At 39.8% G+C, this 22,604-nt stretch overlaps 1 protein-coding gene across 1 annotated transcript in view; it reads right to left on the bottom strand.

The window, feature by feature from the left end:
- Positions 1-18,296, bottom strand: part of PLCL1 (phospholipase C like 1 (inactive)) — a 360,185-nt gene extending 341,889 nt beyond the window's left edge. The window contains exon 1 of the mRNA XM_053597114.1: positions 18,075-18,296. Coding sequence (XP_053453089.1) covers positions 18,075-18,290 — 216 coding nt within the window. The 5' untranslated portion in view covers positions 18,291-18,296. The remainder of the gene's footprint in view (positions 1-18,074) is intronic.
- Between the last annotated feature and the right edge of the window lie 4,308 nt (positions 18,297-22,604).

Genomic DNA, 22,604 nt, shown 5'->3' with positions numbered 1-22,604 from the left:
CATGATACATTCTCAGCTATCCATGATACATGAATACAGATTCATGAATGAAGATTCAGAGATACATTCTCAGCTAAATTCTACTTTTTTTTTTTTTTTTCTTGAGACAGTCCCAAGCTATAGCCCTGGGTAAAGCGCCCTAGCATCATAGCTCACAGCAACCTCCAGCTTGGGCTCAAGTGATTATCTTGCCTCAATTTTTCTATTTTTAGTAGAGATGGGATCTCACTTTTGGTTAAGCTGGTCTCAAATTCGTGAGCTAAAGCAATACACCTACCTCGGTGTCCCAGGGTGCTAGGATTACAGGCGTGAGCCACTGCCCCCAGCCAAAATTCCACCTTTAATAAAAATTTTTACTAGTGAAATTTTAAATTTTTATGTAATAAGCCAATCATCTAAAGCAAACAATATTTTGGAGGGCTGGATATCACCACCCATGGTACACTTCCTGAAAACCAGAAACAGAATAGTTTATGAAGGAAAAACCTAAATGATGAAGGGAAAGAAAGAGTACTTGAAGAAAACTACAAAGACAGACACTCATGGGTTAGCACCAAGGTCTGTCCTTATAGGAATAAGACAAATAATCCATCTTAAGCATCTACCTGATCTTTAAATCCTTAAGCTATTTTCAACTGTAAAACCTAAATAGCAAAATCAAAACCATTAATAAGAATACAGAAATATTTAAAACATAAGGTGAACATAGTTAAGCTTTTATGTTCATAAGAAGCCTCATAGAAATGTTTTTATATTTTGTAAAAAATATATTTTTTAAAAAATAAGGTGGTAGGCACAGTAGTTAAAGAACTTAAATCACAGTTTGGCTTTCTCCGACATTTTCTTAAAGAAGTTCAGAACAGCAAAAAAAATCCTCTGCAGAGTTTTCATTTTATATAAATAAATATTTAATATCTACATCCAGGAATTTTCAAATCATGATTTATGACCTCAACTTTTTCATCTTATATAATGCCACTAAGCCTACAATATTCTCAGTTGATCCCAAAGTCAGCACAAAGTACTGTTTTTTCTTTTCCAAATTTTAACAGGTTTTATACAATGGAAAATATACTGTAAATGTGTCTTACTACCCATGAAACCATATTGCAACCGATTCTTGTGATGTGAGCTTACATAGAGATTGCACTTTGATATAGGCAGAACAGAGGAAACCAGACTTTGTTCTTATTTTAATACTAATATCTTATGTTGCCATATAAGCTGGAAGCTCCATTATGCTGGCAATGCGTACGGAAACACATAAGACTCTAGACCTATAAGATAATAAATTTATGTCATTTTAAGTGGCTAGGGTTTTGGCAATTTGTTACAGCAGCAATAGGAAACTAATACTTAGGGTTTCTGACATGCAAGCTTTGAAGAGTAAGAAACCAAATCCTCAGCCTAGGAGTTGTGCCAAAACAATCACTTCAGATCCATTATTCTTAGATCCCTCTGACTTCCAACTTAAATGAAATAACAGATAGGCATGTAGCTTAATAAATAGTGGTTGCTTTTATTTCAGAACAATGCAAGATTGTTTTCTAGAAATTTGGGGTATCAGGTTTGCAGGTCTGGGAGTTTAAAAAGAAAATGGGGAGTAAAAATCTGTCTTCCCTCGGCTGAGGGAAAGGAAAAGAAGAAAAAAGAAAAACAAGAAAAGAAAATAGTGACAAATCTTCACATAAACTAGTTTTAATTTTGACCAAAGTATATTACTTAAACATTAATTTTTAACTCAACATGTTAATATTTTGTTTAGGATATTGTATCCTCATTTATAAGTGATGTATGTTTGTAATTTCTCCTTTATAATAATATATTTTCTCCAACTTTAATATCAGGGGTACCCAGATCAAGTGGAATGAAATTGATATATTTCTTCTTTTTCTATTGTCTACAAGACTTAGTATGATCTGCTTTTTTGAAATTATCTTTTACTTTTATTTATAAATATTGGTTGTCTATTTTTTGATACTTAAAAAAATAAGAAGTTAACAGATGACTCTATACTGAATCTCAGAGTCAAAGCATTCTGTAATAGACATACTCTTATTTGACAATGTGAATGTTACTTTCTTTGCATTATTATTATTGCTTAATATTTCGATGTAGCAATTGTCTGATTCCTTTTCTGAATATATTTATGTTCATTCATCCTTTACAAGGTTTTTGTTTCTAATAAAAAAAACAAACTGTCTTCCCTCATCCCCACCACACACACACCCACAGACACATACACACAAACATGCATATGTACACACTCTCAACAGCTACAATACCTGGAGCAAATTCCCTTACCTCTCCAAGCCTTGGCTTCCTTATCTGAAAGGTGGAAATGGTAATGATAGCTATGTCTTGCCAGGCTGTTACGTAGTATAAGAATTGAAAATAATGTAGGATCTTGACAATGTTAATGCCTTATTATTAGTCTATAACACGAATGCTTGAAAGAAATCTCAATTATCTATCCAGGGTATCATAAACAATTCTAATTCAATTGTGCAATTATTAAAAATAATCTAATTCTAATGGTTCCCTGGGAGAGAATACCCATGCTTAGGGAAATTAAGGGGTGGAGTTAGAGAATAATTCCTAAGTTCCTATCCAGCTCCCATTCTATAATAATGTAACTGAATAACAAAGCAATCTCTAGTTTTTGGGGTATAAACATATGTGTCATTTTTCCTACTATTCTACCCACTTCTCCCTTTCTCTTCTCCCCTGTACTTTCCTTTCAGACTTGGGCTAGAGCAGGGATAGGAGAGGATAAGATCTCCCCATAAAATGACTCCATAGAGACACTGCAGGCCCCACTAGGTTGGTTTTCTCTGTTCCTCAGGTTAACACCAAACTGACCATGGGTTCTCTCTATGAGGCAGGTATGCAAACACTAACTCTCTACAGGGCTTTCTGTTCCATGGTGCCTTTCTTCCCTACACATTCATCATTCCAGTATCAGAGATTTTCTGTGGACACTGACTTCTTCCTCCCACCCCTCACCTGCTCCTGCCCCAGCCTTTTGTTACTGGAGTCCCTTTACCCAAGTGGCCTCTTTGGGTGGGACAGTAGCAAAAGGACTGGCCATCTTCTGGAGTGTCCCCTTGCTCCACAAACAGGACATCACACATCCCCCAAATTGGAGCATCAGGGGTTGTGATGGTCCAATAACTGGTATCTCCTAGAAAAGAAAACAGAAATCAGTCTCAACTTACCTATAGGGAGATGGTTGCATGCCACACCATTATTTGCCCAACCTTATATTTACTTATTTTTTTTCCAATCTTGTATTTTAAAAAATCACCTCTTGAGTCCTTTCTTTCTCTCTCTTTTTTTTTTTTTTTTTTTTGAGACAGAGCCTCAAGCTGTCACCCTGGGTAGAGTGCTATGGCATCACAGCTCACAGCAACCTCCAACTCCTGGGCTCAAGAGAGTCTCCTGCCTCCGCCTCCCAAGTAGCTGGGACTACAGGCGCCTGCCACAATGCCTGGCTATTTTTTGGTTGCAGCCGTCACTGTTGTTTGGCAGGCCTGGGCTGGATTCGAGCCCACCAGCTCAGATGTATGTGGCTGGCGCCTTAGCCACTTGAACCACAGGCGCCAAGCCTCCTTTCTTTTTCAATCTCAGAAAGGGTCATGATCTCTTTCCTTCACAGTAAGGTAAGTGGAAGAGACAGGCTATCTTCAGGAATCATAATCCCCCTCCAAAGTCACCTTTTCTCTCTCAGTGCTCTCCTTATTTAGGCTGTGGAGGCGCTGTGGAGAGGGCAGCAGTGAAGGCAATGGAGGCCACTTCTAAGTAAGATGAAGGGGGTGGTTTCACAGTTTTCTGACTACATGGACATTTAGAGCCTTTTGTTTTAAGCCGTGGTGGCTAATTCTAGCATTCACAACTACTTCCATCCTAGGACACCATCTTCTTTGATGATGTGTTTGTCAGAAGCCATTTCTCTGTGTTTGTAATCTATCATGCTAAGGGTGCAAAGGCTAACACGTGCTGAGGCTAACAAAATATAAACAGTTTATATTTAATCCCAACCATCCCCACCAACAACCCAGACCACTCCTCACTCGATGCTTCCCAGGAATCTGAAGATTCAAAAAGCTCTGTGTCCAGCAATTACTTGTGTGTTAAGATGTAAGGTTCTATTTAATTAAAAAAAAAAATGTAAAGTGCTCATTAGTTAAAAAGCTCTTAGAAGAACCAAAAGCAATCAAAATAGAAGAAGAAAGAAAGTAGGAAGGAAGGAAGGAAAGAAAGAAAGAAAAGAAAAGAATAGAATTCCAAAATGTACTTCTGGCATAATGATCTGGTAAAGAACATCTGTTGAGCCATTTGCTCAGCCCATTTGCAAATACGGTCCCATCTTACTCCATTCCCTTTTTGCACACCTTGATCCTTTTCATTCTTTTCTCCCTTCCCAGAAACCTCAAATTCTGGTTGACCTTAACTGTTAGCACCTCTGACTGCAGCTTCTCACAGACCATTCAGTTATTATTCTGATGAACATGTCTGAGAAAGACCATCACCTCAGCTGTAGCATAGAAAGCTGGAGATCAAAAGGTTACCTGCTATCAGGCTTCTGATTTCCAGTGTGCCTAGCATAATTGTACACATGGATGCGCGCGCGCGCACACACACACACACACACTACATTTATCATAAAACTAGCTTGATTCCACAGTAGCTGAACCTGACAAAGTATTAGGGAAAAGAATTTTTTAAGCTTCAGATCATTGGCAGAAGCCACTATTAATGACAAAAAAGTTCACTTTAACGCTGCAAAAAGCAAGGGAGAGAGAAGACCAAAGACCTACATCCTTTCAGTGATTTAACATAACTACAGATACATAATTAAAACTAATGTGCAAGGGTCTCAACAAGACAGATGACTGTACCTTTAACACCTGGCCAGCCTCCACATGCTGAGGACAAACTTCTGGGCACCATTTCATACTGTGTGATGTTGCCTGATAGTGTATCTTTGCACATCAGAATGGACTCATTACCTTTAACACAATAAAGCAGCCAAAAAGACAGTAATTTCATGACATATTCATAGATAGGAATTTCCCACATAATGACTTTGAAAGTTCTACCCAAAAAAAAAAGAAGTTTGTTTCCTTGTGATCAGACAGACTTTCAGTTTAATGGAATTCAAGAGATATTTACTGAACTACTCCTATGTGTTAGGCACTGTACTTACCACAAAACTAATGCCAAGAAAAATCTCAATCATACATCATACCCACTATCACTTAACAAAATTGCAACTTCCTTGGATTGAAAACTCAAATATTCCTTGTTGATTTATTGATGCTGGGAGACAAAACTATTAAACTATAAAATAAATCATATCAGGTTGCAATAATTAAGTAACACACCATCCTTAGCCTATATGCTTTATACCAAAGTTGGATTGTAAACTCTTATTTCATGGTAAAGATGCTAACTTCAGTCAAAGAATAAAAATATACAGACATGCTTATAAAAGTTACATTTAGACTATACTGTACTCTAGAAAGTATGCAATAGTATCATGTCTAAAAACACAATGTATAGTTTAATTTAAAAACACTTTATTGCTAAAAAGTGCTAATGATCATCAAGCCTCCAGGAAGTCAGAACCTTTTTGCTAGTGGAGGTTCTTGCCTCGATGTTGGTGGCTACTGACTGATGAGGTTGGTGGTTGGTGAAAGTTAGGGTGGCTTTGACAATTTCTTAAAATAAGACAATGAAGTTTGCCATACAAATTGGCCCTACTTTTCCCAAAATATGTCTCTGTAGTGTGTGATGCTGTTTGGTAGCATTTTAGCCACAGTAGGATTGCTCTAAAAATTGGAGTCAATCCTCTCAAACCCTGTCATTGCTTTATTAGCTAAGTTTATGCTTTATTCTAAATCATTCGGTGTCATTTCAACAATGTTCACAGTATCTTCACTGGAAGTTAATTCCATCTCAAGAAACCACTTTCTTTGCTTATCCATATGAAGAAACTCCTCAGCCATTCAAGTTTTATCATGAGATGGAAGCAATTCAGTTACATCTTCAGGCTTCCCTTCAAATATTACTTTTCCTGTTATTTCCACCACATCTGCAGTGACCTCCTTCACTTACATCTTGAACCCCCAATCATGTACAGCTTTAGAATCAACTTCTTTCAAACTCCTGTTCATGTTGCTATTTAGACCTCCACTCACGAAGTACAAATGTTCTTAATGGCATTTAGAATGGCAAATCCTTTCCAGAAGGTTTTCCATTTACTTCACTTCTTGTGTCAGAAGAATGACTAGACATGTACATGGGAGCTATAGCCTTACAGAATGTATATCTCAAATACTAAGACTTGAGAAAATCACTCCTTGACCCATGAGCTACAGAATCCTTGTTGTGTTAGCAGACATGCCAACAATATTAACCTTCTTGCACATCTACATCAAATCAAGTGCATGGTCAATGAGCAGTAATATTTTAAAAGGTATCTTTTTTCTGAGCAGCAGGTCTTCAACACTGGACTTAGAATATTTAGAATACTATGCTATAAACCAGGGGTCCTTAAACTGCGGCCCGCAGGCCACACGAGGCGGTGTGATTGTATTTGTTCCCGTTTTGGTTTTTTACTTCAAAATAAGATATGCGCAGTGTGCATAGGAATTTGTTCATTGTTTGTTTTTTTAACTATAGTCCGGCCCTCCAATGGTCTAAGGAACAGTGAACTGGCCCCCTGTTTAAAAAGTTTGAGGACCCCTGCAAACAGATGTGCTGTCATCCAGGCTTTATTGTTCCTTTTCTAAAGCACAGGCAGAGAAGATTAAGCATAATTCTTAAGGGCCCTTGGATTTTCAGAAAGGTAAATGAGCATTGGCTTCAACTTAAACTCATTGGCAGCATGAACCCTTAACAAAAGAGTCAGCCTGTCCTTTGAAGTTATCTTCTGAATGGTTTCTCCTCTAGTAATGGAAGTCCTAGATGGCATCTTCTTCCAAAATAAGGCTGTTCCATTTATGTTAAAAATCTGTTTTTCAGCATAACAACCTTCATCAACTCCCTGGGTCTTCTGGGTACCTTACTGCTGCCTCTCCTTCAGCACCTGCTGCTTCATTTTGCACTTTCATGCTACGGAGAGTTTCTTTTCCTAACCTCATGAACCAACCTCTGTTAGCTTGAAATTTTTCTTCCCAAGCTTCCTCACCTTTCTCAGCCTTCATAGAATTGAAAACAGTCAAGGACTTTCTCTGGATTAAGCTTTGGCTTAAGGGAATGTTGTGGCTGGTTTGATCTTCCATCCAGACCACTAAAACTTTGTCCCTCTCAGCAACAAGGCTGTTTCATCTTGTTATCATCCGATGCTCACTGGAGTAGCACTTTTTTTTTTTTTTTTTGCTCATTCATTTATTTTTCCTGCCTTGTCTTCAGCAAGAAAGGAGTAGCACTTAATTTCCTTCAAGAATTTTTCCTTTGCATTCACAACTTGGGTAACTTTGGCACAAGAGGCCTAGCTTTCAGCCATCTCACCTTTTGATACCCCTTCCTCTCTAAGCTTAATCATTGCTGGCTTTGATTTAAAGTGAGAGATGTATGACTCTTCCTTTCAGTTGGACACTTTGAGGTCACCGTAGGTTTATTAACTGAACTACTTTCAATATTGTTGTATCTTAGGAAATAGAGAAGCCTGAAGAAAGGGAGAAAGATGGTGGAATGGCAGTCAGTGAAGCAGTCAGAATACACACATTTTTCTTTTTTTTTTTTTTTTGTAAAGACAGAGTCTCACTTTATGGCCCTCGGTAGAGTGTCATGGCATCACACAGTTCACAGCAACCTCCAACTTCTGGGCTTAAGCGATTCTCTTGCCTCAGCCTCCCGAGTAGCTGGGACTACAGGCGCCCGCCACAACGCCCGGCTATTTTTTTTTTGGTTGCAGTTCAGCCAGGGTCGGGTTTGAACCTGCCACCCTCGGTATATGGGGCCGGCGCCTTACCGACTGAGCCACAGGCGCCGCCCAGAACACACACATTTTTCAATTAAGTTTGCTGTCTCTCATGGGCATGGTTTGCTGTGCCCCAAAATTATTGCAATAGTAACATTAAAGATCACTGATAGGCACAGTGCTGTGGCTCACACCTGTAATCCTAGCCCTGTAGGACACCAAGGAGGGAGGACTGCTTGAGCTCAGGAGTTCAAGACCAGTCTGAACAAGAGCAAGACCTGTCCCTACAAAAAAATAGAAAAATTAGACAGATGTGGTGGCACATACCTGTAGTCAAAGTTACTTGAGAGGCTGATACAAGGGGATCAAACTTACAAGTCTGAAGTTATTGTGAGCTACAATGATGCCACTGCACTCTACCTGGGGTGACAATGCCAGACTTTGTCTTAAGAGAAAAAAAAAAGATCACTGATAATAGATCACCATAACAGATAATAATGAAAAATTTGAAATGTGAGAATTATTGCAATATGACACAGACACACAAAGGGAGTACATGCTGCTGGAAAAATGATGCCAAGAGATTTGTTCAACTCAGGCTTGCCACAAACTTTCAATTTAAAACAATGCAATATCTGAGAACTACAATAAAGCAAAGTGTTCATACTAGGTATGCTAATGCTAATGGGAGTCCCACTCCTCTCAAGGAAAATGGGATACAATATGAATGGAAAGTCATGGGTATTTTGTGTGAAAGGCTATAAAACTGAGGGGGGGAAATAATCTTTGAATTCCCCAAACTGTTTTCAAAAGTGTTTCTTTTTGATTTGTCAGCTCAACTTAGTGTTTAAGGTAACAATAAAAAAAACCGCTATTTCGTCCATGCCAGCTTATGTGTAAATCAAGACTATTTAAGAGGATGTATAGCATAAAAATTAAAAAGCAACCTCTGGGGCTAGAGTATTTAGACATACTTCCTGGCTCCGCATTGATTAGCTATGTGACCTTGGGAAAGTCACTTAACATCTCATGATTTCTGAAAATTAAGTTAATAATAACACTCATCTCATATGGTTACTGCGAAGGCTAAATTATTTAATACACATAAAGTGCTCAGAACAATGCCAACAGTACACATTACATAAGCATTTGCTATTATCATAAAGAATATTTCTCAGTAGGAAAACCTCTTCAAGATGTACTGTGTGAGCAGCCTCCAACTCTTGGGCTTAGGCGATTCTCTTGCTTCAGACTCCTGAGTAGCTGGGACTGCAGATCCCGCCACGACACCTGGCTATTTTTTGTTGCAATTTGGCAGGAGCCAGGTTCAAACTCACTACCCTCAGTATATGGGGCCCATGCCCTACCCACTAAGCCACAGGCACTGCCCCACCTGTATGTTCTTAATTAATATATTCTTTTTTTGTTTTGTTTTGTTTTTTTTGTAGACAGAGTCTCAAGCTGTCAGCCCAGATAGAGTGCTGTGACATCACAGCTCACAGCAACCTCGAACTCTTGGGCTTAGGCAATTCTCTTGCCTCAGCCTCCTAAGCTGGGACTATAGGCACCCGCCACAACACCTGGGTATTTGTTGTTGTTGTTGTTGTTGTTGTTGTCATTGTTGTTTTAGCTGGCGCAGGCCAGGTTGGAACCCACCAGCCACGGTGTGTGTGGCCAGCTCCCTACCCACTGAGATACAGGACCGGCCCAATTAATATATTCAAATAAAAAAAGAAATGTACTTGAAAAAAAAAGATGTACAATGGGAAAGGATATTTGCATATTTTCAATCAGACAAAAGCTTGATAACTAGGATCTATAGAGAACTCAAATTAATCCACATGAAAAAAGCCAACAATCCCATATATCAATGGGCAAGAGACATGAATAGAACTTTCTCTAAAGACGACAGACAAATGGCTAACAAACACATGAAAAAATGTTCATCATCTCTATATATTAGAGAAATGCAAATCGAAACAACCCTGAGATATCATCTAACCCCAGTGAGAATGGCCCACATCACAAAATCTCAAAACTACAGATGCTGGCGTGGATGTGGAGAGAAGGGAACACTTTTACACTGCTGGTGGGACTGCAAACTAGTACAACCTTTCTGGAAGGAAGTATGGAGAAACCTCAAAGCACTCAAGCTAGACCTCCCATTTGATCCTGCAATCCCATTACTGGGCATCTACCCAGAAGGAAAAAAATCCTTTTATCATAAGGACACTTGTACTAGACTGTTTATTGCAGCTCAATTTACAATCGCCAAAGTGTGGAAACAGCCTAAATGCCCACCAACCCAGGAATGGATTAACAAGCTGTGGTATATGTATACCATGGAATACTATTCAGCCATTTAAAAAAATGGAGACTTTACATCCTTCGTATTCACCTGGATGGAAGGGGAAGACATTATTCTTAGTAAAGCATCACAAGAATGGAGAAGTATGAATCCTATGTACTCAATTTTGATATGAGGACAATTAATGACAATTATGGTTATGGGTGGGGGAGCAGAAAGAGGGAAGGAGGGAGGGGGGTGGGGCCTTGGTGTGTGTCACACTTTATGGGGGCAAGACATGATTGCAAGAGGGACTTTACCTAACAATTGCAATCAGTGTAACCTGGCTTATTGTACCCTCAATGAATCCCCAACAATAAAAAAAAAAAAAAAAAATGAAAAGAAAAAGATGTACTGTGTGTTTTACATTAAAAGAAAGCTATTTAATTACTAATAGCATTTTTAAATATATAGTATTTAATTATGATATGAAATCAATAATTCCACAGTACTCAAAACTGGAGTTCACCAAATGCTGAAGATGATTTGCATCTTGGATGTCCGCCTCCAGGGGGGGCACAGGGTTCCATTCTCTCACCTATGCCCCCCCATCCCCACCTCCAAACATTAGCCCTTATCAATGATTAAGAAACTGCAAGTTCAAGGATGTTGAGTGGGCTATGCTTTATTGGGGTGAATCTTTCAAATGAGTGAGCAGTGCACATAATGTAGTGTCTCTCTCTCTTTCTTTCTCTTTCTCTCTCTCTCTCCAACCCAGCAATCAGGGCTGACCTGAAAGGGAACAGTGCAGGTGCCCCTTCTGACATAGTTTCACAGTTTCCCTTTTTCTGACCCAGACTTGCAAGGGAAACACATTCTTCCCCTGCTGGTGTGTCCCTGACTCCTTATTCTCTGGCCTAATGGGTGTGCCCTGATAGCTCAGCTGTCATATCTAGGAGCTGGGGCCGGCGCTTTAACCACACAGGCTGTTTGACCTGCCTTAGTTTGAAGCCATCTGAGTCTTAGAGAAAGGTGCTTATATTCAATGGTCAGGCCTAGCTTTCCAGAGTTCTGCATTGTAATATTGACCCCGGCTAATATTGAACAAAACATTGATAAGTATTTTTAATAAAGTACAAAAAGTTTATTTTGTCATTTGTCTCTTTTGGTCTTCTTTGTGTATTCATCTCCCTCAATGTCTCACAGGGAAGGTGTTCTGAATTTGAGTATCTCTGATTTTCTAAATACTCAGTACCATCACAGTTTCACCATCTCTGACCATGGTTTTGTTCTATATAAATAAAGCAAATTTGCCTCCTTATACCTATTGCTGGGCTTAGTCTGTGCTTAGTACCTACTTAGCATCCTCTAAAAAGCTCTTTTAAAAGATCAGCATGAAAGAATTAACAAAGTAGATATAATCTTTGAAAGGTATTTTAAACTTTTGAATATCAAGTTGTATGGTTAAAGACAAACACAATACCCTTGCTGTAAAAGCTACATACTTACACATTATCAAAAATTTACAGATACAAGTTAAGAAATATTTGGAAACTAAGCACATATACTTAAGTATTTTAGTTTTTATGTTGGTTAGATGGATTGCAGTGTTTTCAAAATTAACTTGACTTTCTTCTTTCTGGAGTGATAATGACAAAAGAAATAATGGTTCTTTTCTACTTACCCTGTAAAATCCTACTTTTCTCAAAGTAATGAGGTGACTTAAAATGGCACTATTGAAAACAAACTGGATTATGTCTTGCCTAAACACATCCACATAAGATTTCACAAATAAAACTACAAATCAAATCCAATTTTGGATGCAAGAGACTATTCCAATATTTTGTAATACTATGATTTCATTGCCATCAGTGTTAGATGAAACACACAATACACTGGCCAATACTTAAAACAAGACCAATTACTGTTACAGAAGTTGGCAGTACGGTCCTAGTTGTTACTAACAGTTCAGCACAATCATTAATTACAATAAACTCTGTCTTTTATATCCTATTATGAAAACTAGAATGCAGAGATGAACTAGTATACAAAGGTGAATAAGATTTGAGAAAATAAACCTTTTTTTACATTATTTACATTATTAAAACATTTGTCAAAATATTAGATTTTGGAGAACCGACAAGTTTCACTATAATAAGGTTCACTGATTTATTAACTTAAATTTAAAGTCAATCAAATTATTCTATCTTATAACTAGTGGTTATAAAATAACCACTAGTGGGTACATTTACAGGTGCTAAAATCTCGATGGGAAAATCAAGAAATGACTTTACTCCTGCCTCTTCTGTTTAGTCATTTAAAGTTGGACATTTTTTTAGAAATATACAATGTTGTGTATGTCTCAGTTTGGACACTGCTCCTGAACATAGGATTATTTTTAATATTCACGGTTATTACAGAATTCACGGTTGAACAGAAATAAATGAGGGAGCAGGGAATACTGCTGCAATTCCATCACTGAGTGACTCCTGGGCACTGCCTGATCAGTTGCCCTGGCATTGCCTGTAGCTAATGAATTGTTTGTTCAGCAGCACCAAGGTAAAGTCAGCTGTCTCCTGATGTCTTTTTATAACTCCCTCCTGTGCCTGAAGTGTTACTCGGCAATAAATGTTCAATTGACATTTTCCTGTACAAAATTTAATTACCTATTTTCTCCACTGTAAAAAGAGAAAGACTGGGAAAACATCTACTCGGTCTCAATGTGTGTTCAACCCCTCAGTGGTTTTGTAATTAACTTAAACTTTTTAAATCTTAATGTATTTTTCAAAAGGAAAAACAGTGTGAATTCTAATAGTAGTAGCAAACAATCATCTACAGGCACTTCTAAAACCTTTCATCAAAGCATGATAAGGTTCTTTATCTAAAATTTATTCATAATTCTCTTAAGAGGTGCTGTAAGAAATCACATCATAAAGGTACCACAATTAAAAACAACCACTTTTAAGATGAAATGCTGCCATGTTTCTATGGTAATTTCAGAGAAAGTAAACAAGCTAACTGAAGTTGCTGGCTTAATAAACCAAATCCATCTAAGAGGTTTAAGGCTATGTACACAGCTGAATCACAGGAGAAGAACTCTAACAGAAGCTTGCTGGGCATACTCACGGTACCCCTTATAGTAAAAGTTGGCCAGCTCCTCTGCACAATAAGGGGTTTTTCCAAAATCCATCCATAACTTGCTTCTATGGAATTTTTTTTTTTTTTTTATTGAGACAGAGCCTCTAGCTGTTGCCCTGGGTAGAGTGCCGTGGCATCACAGCTCACAGCAACCTCCAACTTCTGGACTCAAGCAATTCTCCTGCCTCCGCCTCCCAAGTAGCTGGGACTACAGGTGCCTGCCACAATGCCCGGCCATCTTTTGGTTGCAGCCATCATTGTTGTTTGGCGGGCCCGGGCTGGATTCGAACCCGCCAGCGCAGGTGTATGTGGCTGGCACTTTAGCCGCTTAAGCCACAGGCGCCAAGCAGCTTCTGTGGAATTTTTAACATGTATTTGTATGGGGGAAAGAAGTTTATAAATGCTGTTAATTCCCAGGTCATTCTACAAAGCCTGTATAATCCATGGAGTGACTAACATTTTTAAGTAACTTTTCAATCACATTGAATTTCCCTTCATAACCACCTCTATTTTTTTTATAAAATGTTTTCAATGCCCCAAATGAAGATCTTCTATTTCCTCACTCCTGTAGAATAAGACATATTCCCATGCCCCAGGTATTATTTCCCTCTGTACATCATCCTAAAGAGAGAATATAAGCCTTCACAAACTTCACTGTCTGCTTGGGCATAGGGGAAGTGAGCCTGGTGTGCAACAACAGGTGTGAGCTCCATATATCAACAGCAAGCAAACACTGCTAAACTGCTCCACCTATTCACATGCAGCACAGGCCTAACAAAATGGCCAAAGACAGGAGAGGCTACAATCCCTTTCTAGAGTTATCTAGCTCTATGTGTTCTGAATTGGGGGTATAAGGGCAGAGAAAGGATAATTTACTCCAAAAGCCTTAGGACCCAAGATTCATAGTGCTTTGCCATTCTCTTATGTGTTTGGGTTGTTCCTAATCTAATAACTGTTCATGGATTACAGACTTCCTGTATCTGAAAGCCAGCATAAGAACACAAACTCTGGAGTTCAGCAACAGTGGCTTTGAAGTTAACTCCATATTTTAATAGTTGTTCTCTGTACTTCCCTCCCCTACTTTAGTGGGTTTCCTGTAAGGATTAAGCAATGAAATAAATGTATGAAAGCTCCTAGTTTAGTATCCTGTGATCCTAGTATCACAGTAGGAGGCACTTAGGTGAATTCCATTCCCTTGCCCCTCTGAAGAGAACCATAATTTTGATATGAGTCAGTTGCTACACAAGGTGTATCCTTGAGGCTGCACCTCTGAAATCCACTACACTAGCCCACAATGAACATGAGACTGGCCATGATACAAAATAATGAGACACAAAAAACCCCCAAGCTAATCCTGACTTCACCTGCTTCAGTATGGGTCCCAGCACCTCATTTCCAACACCTAGCTTCATCCTACATACCCATGTCCATGAGATCCAAGTGACAGTTTCTATCCTTCTTTGCCTAGAGAATTCATACTGAAGTAGAATCAAAGGAGATGGATAAAAGTAGAACTTGTCAATACAATACACAAAATGGAAGAAAAATCAACTGCTACTTTCAAAACATGTTTGTACCTCAGTTCCCACAACCTAGCATAGGGAGTAAGCTATGCTACTTCCTATTTCCAGACTATTGCAAAGTTAAAGAGCTATAAACTATGATCTAAAATGGTAAATATTATAAGCATAATATCAAGTACCACATAGATAAATGGTCTAATTTCTTTGAAATATATTCAAATGCAGACTAGTAAATAACTATCAGACATATCAATCCTGCAAGTCATTTCAAACCACAAGTCATCAAAAAGAAACTAAGATGAACTCTAATGCATTATTGGGGTATATAATAATGCACTTACCAAAAGTATGCAGCATTTATCAATGGCAATGCTATTGAAATAATCACATAGGAAAACGGAAAAAAAGATAGTTAAAGAGAACCTAGTTTAATTCTCACAGCAAATTGTTTTAAACCTAGGACTGGTTATATAGGCGAGGAAATACAATGACAGTAGAAAGAATTTCTGAAGACGTGTATAGACAAATATTGTCATTGTTTTCATCAGCTCTGAAGGAAATTGTTTTCTCAACTAAACACATGTTTTCACAAATTAAGGAGGGTAAATTTATTGAAAACATTCCTTTTATTAATATACAAGACAGTCTCTTTTTTTGGCAGGATAAAGGAATGCACTATTCTGAAACAATACCCTACATTGAGTTGAAAGAATTTAATATTTGATGATTCACAATCTTTCAGTGGCTCAGAGTTATGATCATGAATATCAATTATTGTTGCACTATGAGTATTTGGAATAGCATTTATTATTTTGATTAATATAAAGTGTTCTTAAAGCCTTTCTTTTGTGTATGTTTAAATGCCAAATTAAGAAAAAAAAACACTTTTGGCAAAACTGTGAAGAAAGCATTTTCTCTCAATCTAGAACATATTCTACACATTTCTTATATGATCTAGACCTTTCATAGAAACTCTTATTCTAAAGTAAACAAACCATGGGGCAGCAGATTAAAGATGTCAATGGAAAGGCTCTTGATCTCATCAAGTAAGTGGAAGACATCCCACCACCAGTCTCTTTGACTCCCTACCGCCACCACAAGGAAGGAAGACCACGGGGACAGGCCCCAATGACTACTGCCCAATTCCAGGATATCCTTAAAGATTAATTTATTCATCACAACGACCTCAGACAACCCTCTAAGCATCAAAAATATCTGAAGCTACAAGGCCTGTAAAGCGAGTCAGATTGTATGTATAAATCAAGAGCTCCAATATTTGATCACAGATACATATACGTACATATGCTTCTATATTGGTCTCCATGGAACATTTTAGAAATACATATGTGTTAATGTAATTGAAGGTAGATGACGTAACTGGGAATGTGAGGCAGCTGGGAGTCTTCCCTTCACACTCCTCATAACATTTGAATTTTTACTTTTTCAATAAAACCTAATGTAAAATAGTAATTTATTTTATTTTCCAGTATCTTTCATTTTAAAGGTTACTTACTGTTTATTTAATTTGCTATTAAATAGGGGAAAGACCAAATTGTCAGTCTATAGTCTTCTTCCTTTTCTTGTCACAAAAAGAAAAATAAAAGAGGTGCCCTTTATTTTATTCAAAATAAAAGAGGTATCATTACTCAACAATTATTCTGAGAATATGTCAACACAGTACAATTTAAAAGTAGTAAACTTAGTTGCAAGAATTTGTATATTACTTTTATTTTTTTTACAGCATCATAGAATCCACAGCTCTTTATTATTATATTTTTAAACTATCTTGCAGTGCCTGATTTATATACACAGGACCACAGAGATAACATCAATGTTTCCTAATTGTGGGATGATTTTTGCATTCCAAAACAATATGCTTTCTGACCTGTGGGTTAAAAAAGAGTATAGTAATTTCCCCTTTATTCAAATTCGCACTTATACTAGAACGCTTCTTTTTACATAATTGAAAAGCCACAGAATAATAGAAACTAGTACAAAGTCATTTGTAACTACCACCCTCTCTTCTTTTAATATAGAGATTCCTTCATTGACTTGAAACTGCCATGTGTCAGCCTTGGGGAAAAGACCATATTAGGAACTAGGTGGATATACTAGGAGCACAGTGCCATCCACACTGGCGCTGGGAGCTTGAGGAAAGACATGCATTAGGCAGTGGTTACACAGCTTAACCCTGAGCAGGGGCTTTGAATTTATCAGCGCACTCAATAAATTGAACAGTAAGTAGTTTCAAGTCTATCTTTCACTGTCACTACTGGGAGGTGTGCGTGTATGTACATATAGTTTCACACTGTCTACTCCACCAAAATCAATTTTAATCTCATATGCACATAATTACTCACATACATTTATGCTGAGGACTTTTCTAGACCCTGTGCAAGGGTTCTTATCCCAAAGAAACTTACCCCAAAGTCATGCACACAAAAGATGAAATCTCAGAGGAAATGAGCCCCAAGTGGAAGGAAGATTGAAAGAGAAAGGGGAGAAAAGAGGTTTACAAATTTCTTCCTAAATGGATGGGCAGAAATCCTGTGGGGTGGTTAGGGGTCAGGAAGCATTTTCCCTGAATGTGGTGGTAACTACAAGGATGGTGGTAACCACTACGTTTGGGAAATTGAGTGCTTTCTAGTTGGGCTTTCTGCGGCGCAAAAACTCTGGGCTCTTCCATCACTCTTTACTGTGCTGCACGGTCTACTGAGAACAGTGCCTACCTACCCAGGAATTTGACGCATCTTGGTATTTCGGGACCGTTTGTGTCTAGAGGGGATTTCTTTTTCCACTTGAGAGTAAGCTGGGCATTTCCTTTACTGTATGGGGAACACTAACCCTTCTCTGGAGAGCGGTGCATAACCATCCCGTGGGTCTGCATTCATCCTGAGTCCTCCCCTCCTCCTTCCATCAGCGGTTTAGTGAAGCTTGCAGAGAAAACCAGGGAAAGCATCCATCAAAACGCAAAAACGCAGAGCGGAACTTTTCCTCTGCTGTCACCGGAGAGGGAAAGAAAGTCACTTCTGCTTCTCATGGCCGAGAGCCGAGTCTGGGAACCGCCAGACGAGGAAGGAAGGTTTGTCAGTAGAGGAGGTGGAAGCAAACAATGCCTCGGGACACAGCACATCCTGCCCGGGTCCCCGACCCACCCCGCACCTACACCCAACGCTCCTGGAGTGGCTCCGCTTACCTTGATGATGCTGCTGCGCCGGGGGGTCGCCTTTGCAGCCTCCAGGAGGCCTGCCTCGCTGTCCGCTGGGGCCCCAGGAGCTCCTGGCAGCGCCACCCCGCTGCGACGGTCCCGCATCCTTCCCCCAGCGGCGTCTAGGCCCACTCGGGGGTCGTCTTCGCCCCCGGCCGCGTCGGGCGGCGCCGAACCCTCCCTGCCGGCCGCGCCCTCGGCCATGGCCCCGCGCGTTTCGGGCTCCCGGGGGAGAGACGGGACGCCCGCAGCAGCGTGCAGCCGCTGGGCGCGGGTGCGCTCGTGCACCGGGAGGCGGCTCCGCCAGACTTTGTTTCACCTCTCGGCGGCGGCGCTGGCTGCGGCGGCGGCGGCGGCAACTTTCTGGTGAGAGGACATCGCTCCAGCAGGAATGTCCTCAGGCTTTGGTCCAGGAGGGTAGCAGTCCCGCGGGGACGGCGGCGGGAGTGAAGAGGAGATGCGAGCAGGAGGGAGGTATCCGAAATGTGATGCAAACGCCCTCTCTACGCCAGACAAAAGGCACCAGGCGCCCAGACAGGCGGCCTCGGGAGCCCGGACGCGCGCAGCCCAAGGGGCCCGGAGCCGGGCGACTGCGGCCAGGCGCACCGCCACCTGCCCCCGGACTGCAGCGCCTCGGCCCCAGGAAGTGCGGCAGCGGCGGCCTCCACTCGGCTCTGTTGTGACACGGAGGGAGACTTGTTTTGACAGCCCGTGGGGATTGGCAGGCGTCTGGGCCTCTTAGGAGCCTGCCTCCCGGAGGGGGGGTCTGCCCGACCAATCCTCACGGCGGAGGGGTGTGCCCGAGCGCGAAGAATGGAATGTGTTCCGTAACTGGGAGCCGGCCCCGCAGGGCTCGGGTACTTGGGCGAGGGTGGACGCGCGCGTGTGCGCACTCGCACGCGCTCCCGGTAGATTTTAGGAAGTTGAGATTTGCGAAACAAGCCTGAAGGCGCAACAGAATCCAAGGTGGTGGGAGGGGGTCGGGAGAAGGAAACATTCTGCAAAACAAAGCCTTTTGAAGGAAAGAGGGTGTTGAGTATTAAAGTCAAAAGGTTTGGGGTGATGGACTGAAGCTTCACTGGGTCAGGTGTTAATTGCAGGCTCTCAGACCACTCCTTAGAAGTCAAGTTCAAGGAGAAACAAACTAGGGTTTACTGAGATCCTGGAGTTCCGTAATTTGCTTAAGCATCCAGGAAAGATTATACGTTCGCTGTGCGACGTGAATAAATATGACAAAGAAGAGAAGCTATATATAAAAGGAAATTGAACCAACCCAATTTCTCTGGAGAGTGACTCCTAACAAAGCACAGATATGACACAAGTAAAATGCGTGCAGGTGGGGTGCGGAGTTTAGTCTCTACCCCAAATCATTTCTCTTTGACAATGGTGCAACCTTTCTCTAGATAATCCTGTAAACACATTTCCCTTATTTCCAGTAAGGAGGAGAGATACCTTTGGATGATGCATTAAGTCACTGAAATTAAGCACAAAGTGTTCAGATGCAAAACAATGGCTCTAAAGGTTCCTTGGTTGGACAAAGACTTGGCATTTTAATTTAAAGCTTTTTTTATATTCGAGTTTACATTTAAACCTCACTTATAACATTAAGTTTTGTATCTTAATAATTAATAATTAATAATTTGAGGTTTTTCCTTATTCCTCACTCTAACCAAGAGCATGAAAAATTCTTCAGACCATGAGTTTTGTCAGAATCTCAGAATCTGAGAGATGCATGTCATCTAGGACAGCCCTTTTATTTGACAGATGAGATGAAAGTCCAGGGAGTCCTGTCCACTAGTTAGTGCAGGAACTGAAATTAGAATCTGCCACCCAACTCCTCCAGTAATCTCTTCCTTACCTTATCTGGCTTGTCTGGAGCTGTAACCAGCCAGAACTGCATGGGGCCCTTGGGAGGTGTCAGATTTGACATTTACCAACTAGTAGGGAAGAGGGAGCAGGCTTTATTTTACCTTCCCTTTAAATTTAAATGCAGCCCAATAATGAATGCACTGTGGTTACACGGAGATCTCTGGTTTTAGAACCAACACCACCCTCTAGTGAGATTCTAAGAACTGCATCCATGTAACTGTAAATGCTTTTCCCCCTAATAAAAGACAGCGGGGGTAACTCAATGAACGTTTCTTTTTCAACCTGCCTGCCTTTACAGCCCACAAACTAGAGGAAAGAAATAAAAACACGCCCAGACTTTAAACAACCACATAAGTCTTTCATCTCCATTAATTCATGGAATTCCCATCTATGTTATAAAGGAAATATTTTTACTTGCCTTCCTCACAAATATAATTTTGTATTTTAGGCTATCATTTTTTCTTTGCTATTCAGCTTTGCTACATTTGACTTTCTTTTACAGTTGCTGTCAGTGCTTCATTTTCTTTGTTACTGTAATAAAAATTCCATTCTAGGGTTGTCACTTGAGAAATATAAAACTGCCTTCATCTCACTTGTTATTTTGTTCTATGACATAAATATCATTTGTAAAGATTTCCCAAGTTTGTGTACCATTATGATAATAATTTATTTTATAAGTACTAAAATTAGCATTACTTTATTCACACTTAAGGTCAGTAGTCTTCAAAAAAAAGAGGCCAGAAGTACAGCATATAATTTACAAAATGATTAATGTTTCAGCTAGACATTGTCCAGTTGGACTCATCTCTTTTTCCCCTTTGCATCCTTCCCTCTCACCCTCATGTGAAAGCAAACACATATTCTTTCTCCCTCTCTCTCTCTCACACACACACACATACACACACACATACACCCAGCCACTCCCCTCTAAGCCCTCTGAATCCTTTGCTCTGAGTATGGGCTCATAAAAGTTGCTGTCTACATTATTCTGCTTTGAGAAATGTTAGGACCCTAATCTAACAAGTCTTTGACACTGTTGTCTTCTAGCACAAGCTCAGAAGGCTTTTCCTTGCTTGCAATTACAAAAAAAATAAATAAACATACAACAACCCTTCTGTGTACCTACTCCTACCCAGGAACAGATTCTGCTCTGGAGACCCACTTCAAAGACTGAGTGGAATGACCAGACAAATTCAGTTAAGTAGGCAACCATGGGCACATTCTTACCTCTGCATTAATAGTATGTTTTCCCAAATAACTGTCACCTATAATTCCTGCCGGCCAACATTTCACAAAGTCACAGTGGCAATCACTAGATTGGCAGATAAGAATTTGGGAACAAATGAGGGATGGGGAGGTACGATGTGAATGTGAATAAGAATAACAAACAGCCTTCTCAGACCACAAATCTCACGTTGCCCCATTGCCCCACAGGTCCCTACACATGCCATGTTGCACTTATAGTGTTATGTTTTGTTGTCTCACAGGATTTTGTTACTGTGAATAAATTATCCAGTCCATGGAACTGTTTACTCAAATATTATGTCTTACTGGCCCCCATCTTTGCCTCCTGAAATGTAGAATGTAATCTCCATAAAGACCTTGTGATCTGAATAATGTAATCTGCATAAAGACCTTGTTGATTGTGTTCATTGCTCTATCTCTGACCCCCCAAACCATGCAAGTATGTCTGGCACTGAGTAGGTGCTCAATAAATATTTGTGGACGAAGGACCTTTGCAGTTCTGCAACTAAATAAAATTATCTCTCTGACAAAAAAAAAAAAACTGGCTCCGTCACTGCCCACACCATAGGACTTCTTATCCCAAGGATCCTAAAAATACATTTTAGAGTATAATCAGAGCAGATCTAGAGCAAGCATTTGCAAAACTAGAAGAAAGGCACTTAAAAATTGGAGTTATACTAAAAGACAACTAATAGGAACCAAGCAAAGTCAAGCAAACCTAAAAACACCCAGCCCAGACTCAAGAACCAGTTATGTCAATGTAGTCCTTCCAGCTAAGGGAAGTGATTCCAGAGCCATGGGCCTGAGAAAAAATCCAGGGAAAATATTAAGACTTTCCATATGCTAACAGGAAATCACAGTAGCAGAAGAGAACTATTAATATCTTTTTGATAACTCTTTTCTATGTACTAGATAATCCTCTATGAAGCATTCTGATCTCCACTTTACAGATAAGAAAACTAAGGATCAAAAGGTCAAGTAGTTTGCTTGAAGTTAGAGCCAACTGGGAAGTAAGGAAACCAGGATTTGAGCCTAAGTCAGTGACTTCAAAGCCTGCTTTCTTCCGATATACAAAGCTCTCATAAGACAAAAATCTAGTAACTGTCCTGGAGAATGAAGAACCACTCCTTAAGATCTGGGGCCAGTCACATAAGTCATAACAACTTCTTAACATCAGCATTACCTGTGTCATCAACACAGCCTATGAGTATGACTAATCCATGAGTGTGTGAGGAAGCACATTTATACATTTATCATCTCATTCACATATGCATAAGAAAAAATATTTTGATATTTAAGAGCCAGTTCTGATAACTTCAAACAAAAAACATGAAGACAATATACAGCATTTCCAACTGAGTCCATGTATCTTTATTTCCAGCCATAGCCTTGCCCAGTACATAC

The sequence above is a fragment of the Nycticebus coucang genome, chromosome 7 (genome assembly GCF_027406575.1).
Source record: "Nycticebus coucang isolate mNycCou1 chromosome 7, mNycCou1.pri, whole genome shotgun sequence".
Classification (NCBI taxonomy): Eukaryota; Metazoa; Chordata; class Mammalia; order Primates; family Lorisidae; genus Nycticebus; species Nycticebus coucang.
The sequence above is the reverse complement of the archived record's forward strand: the minus strand, read 5'-3'. Positions and strand labels throughout refer to the sequence as shown.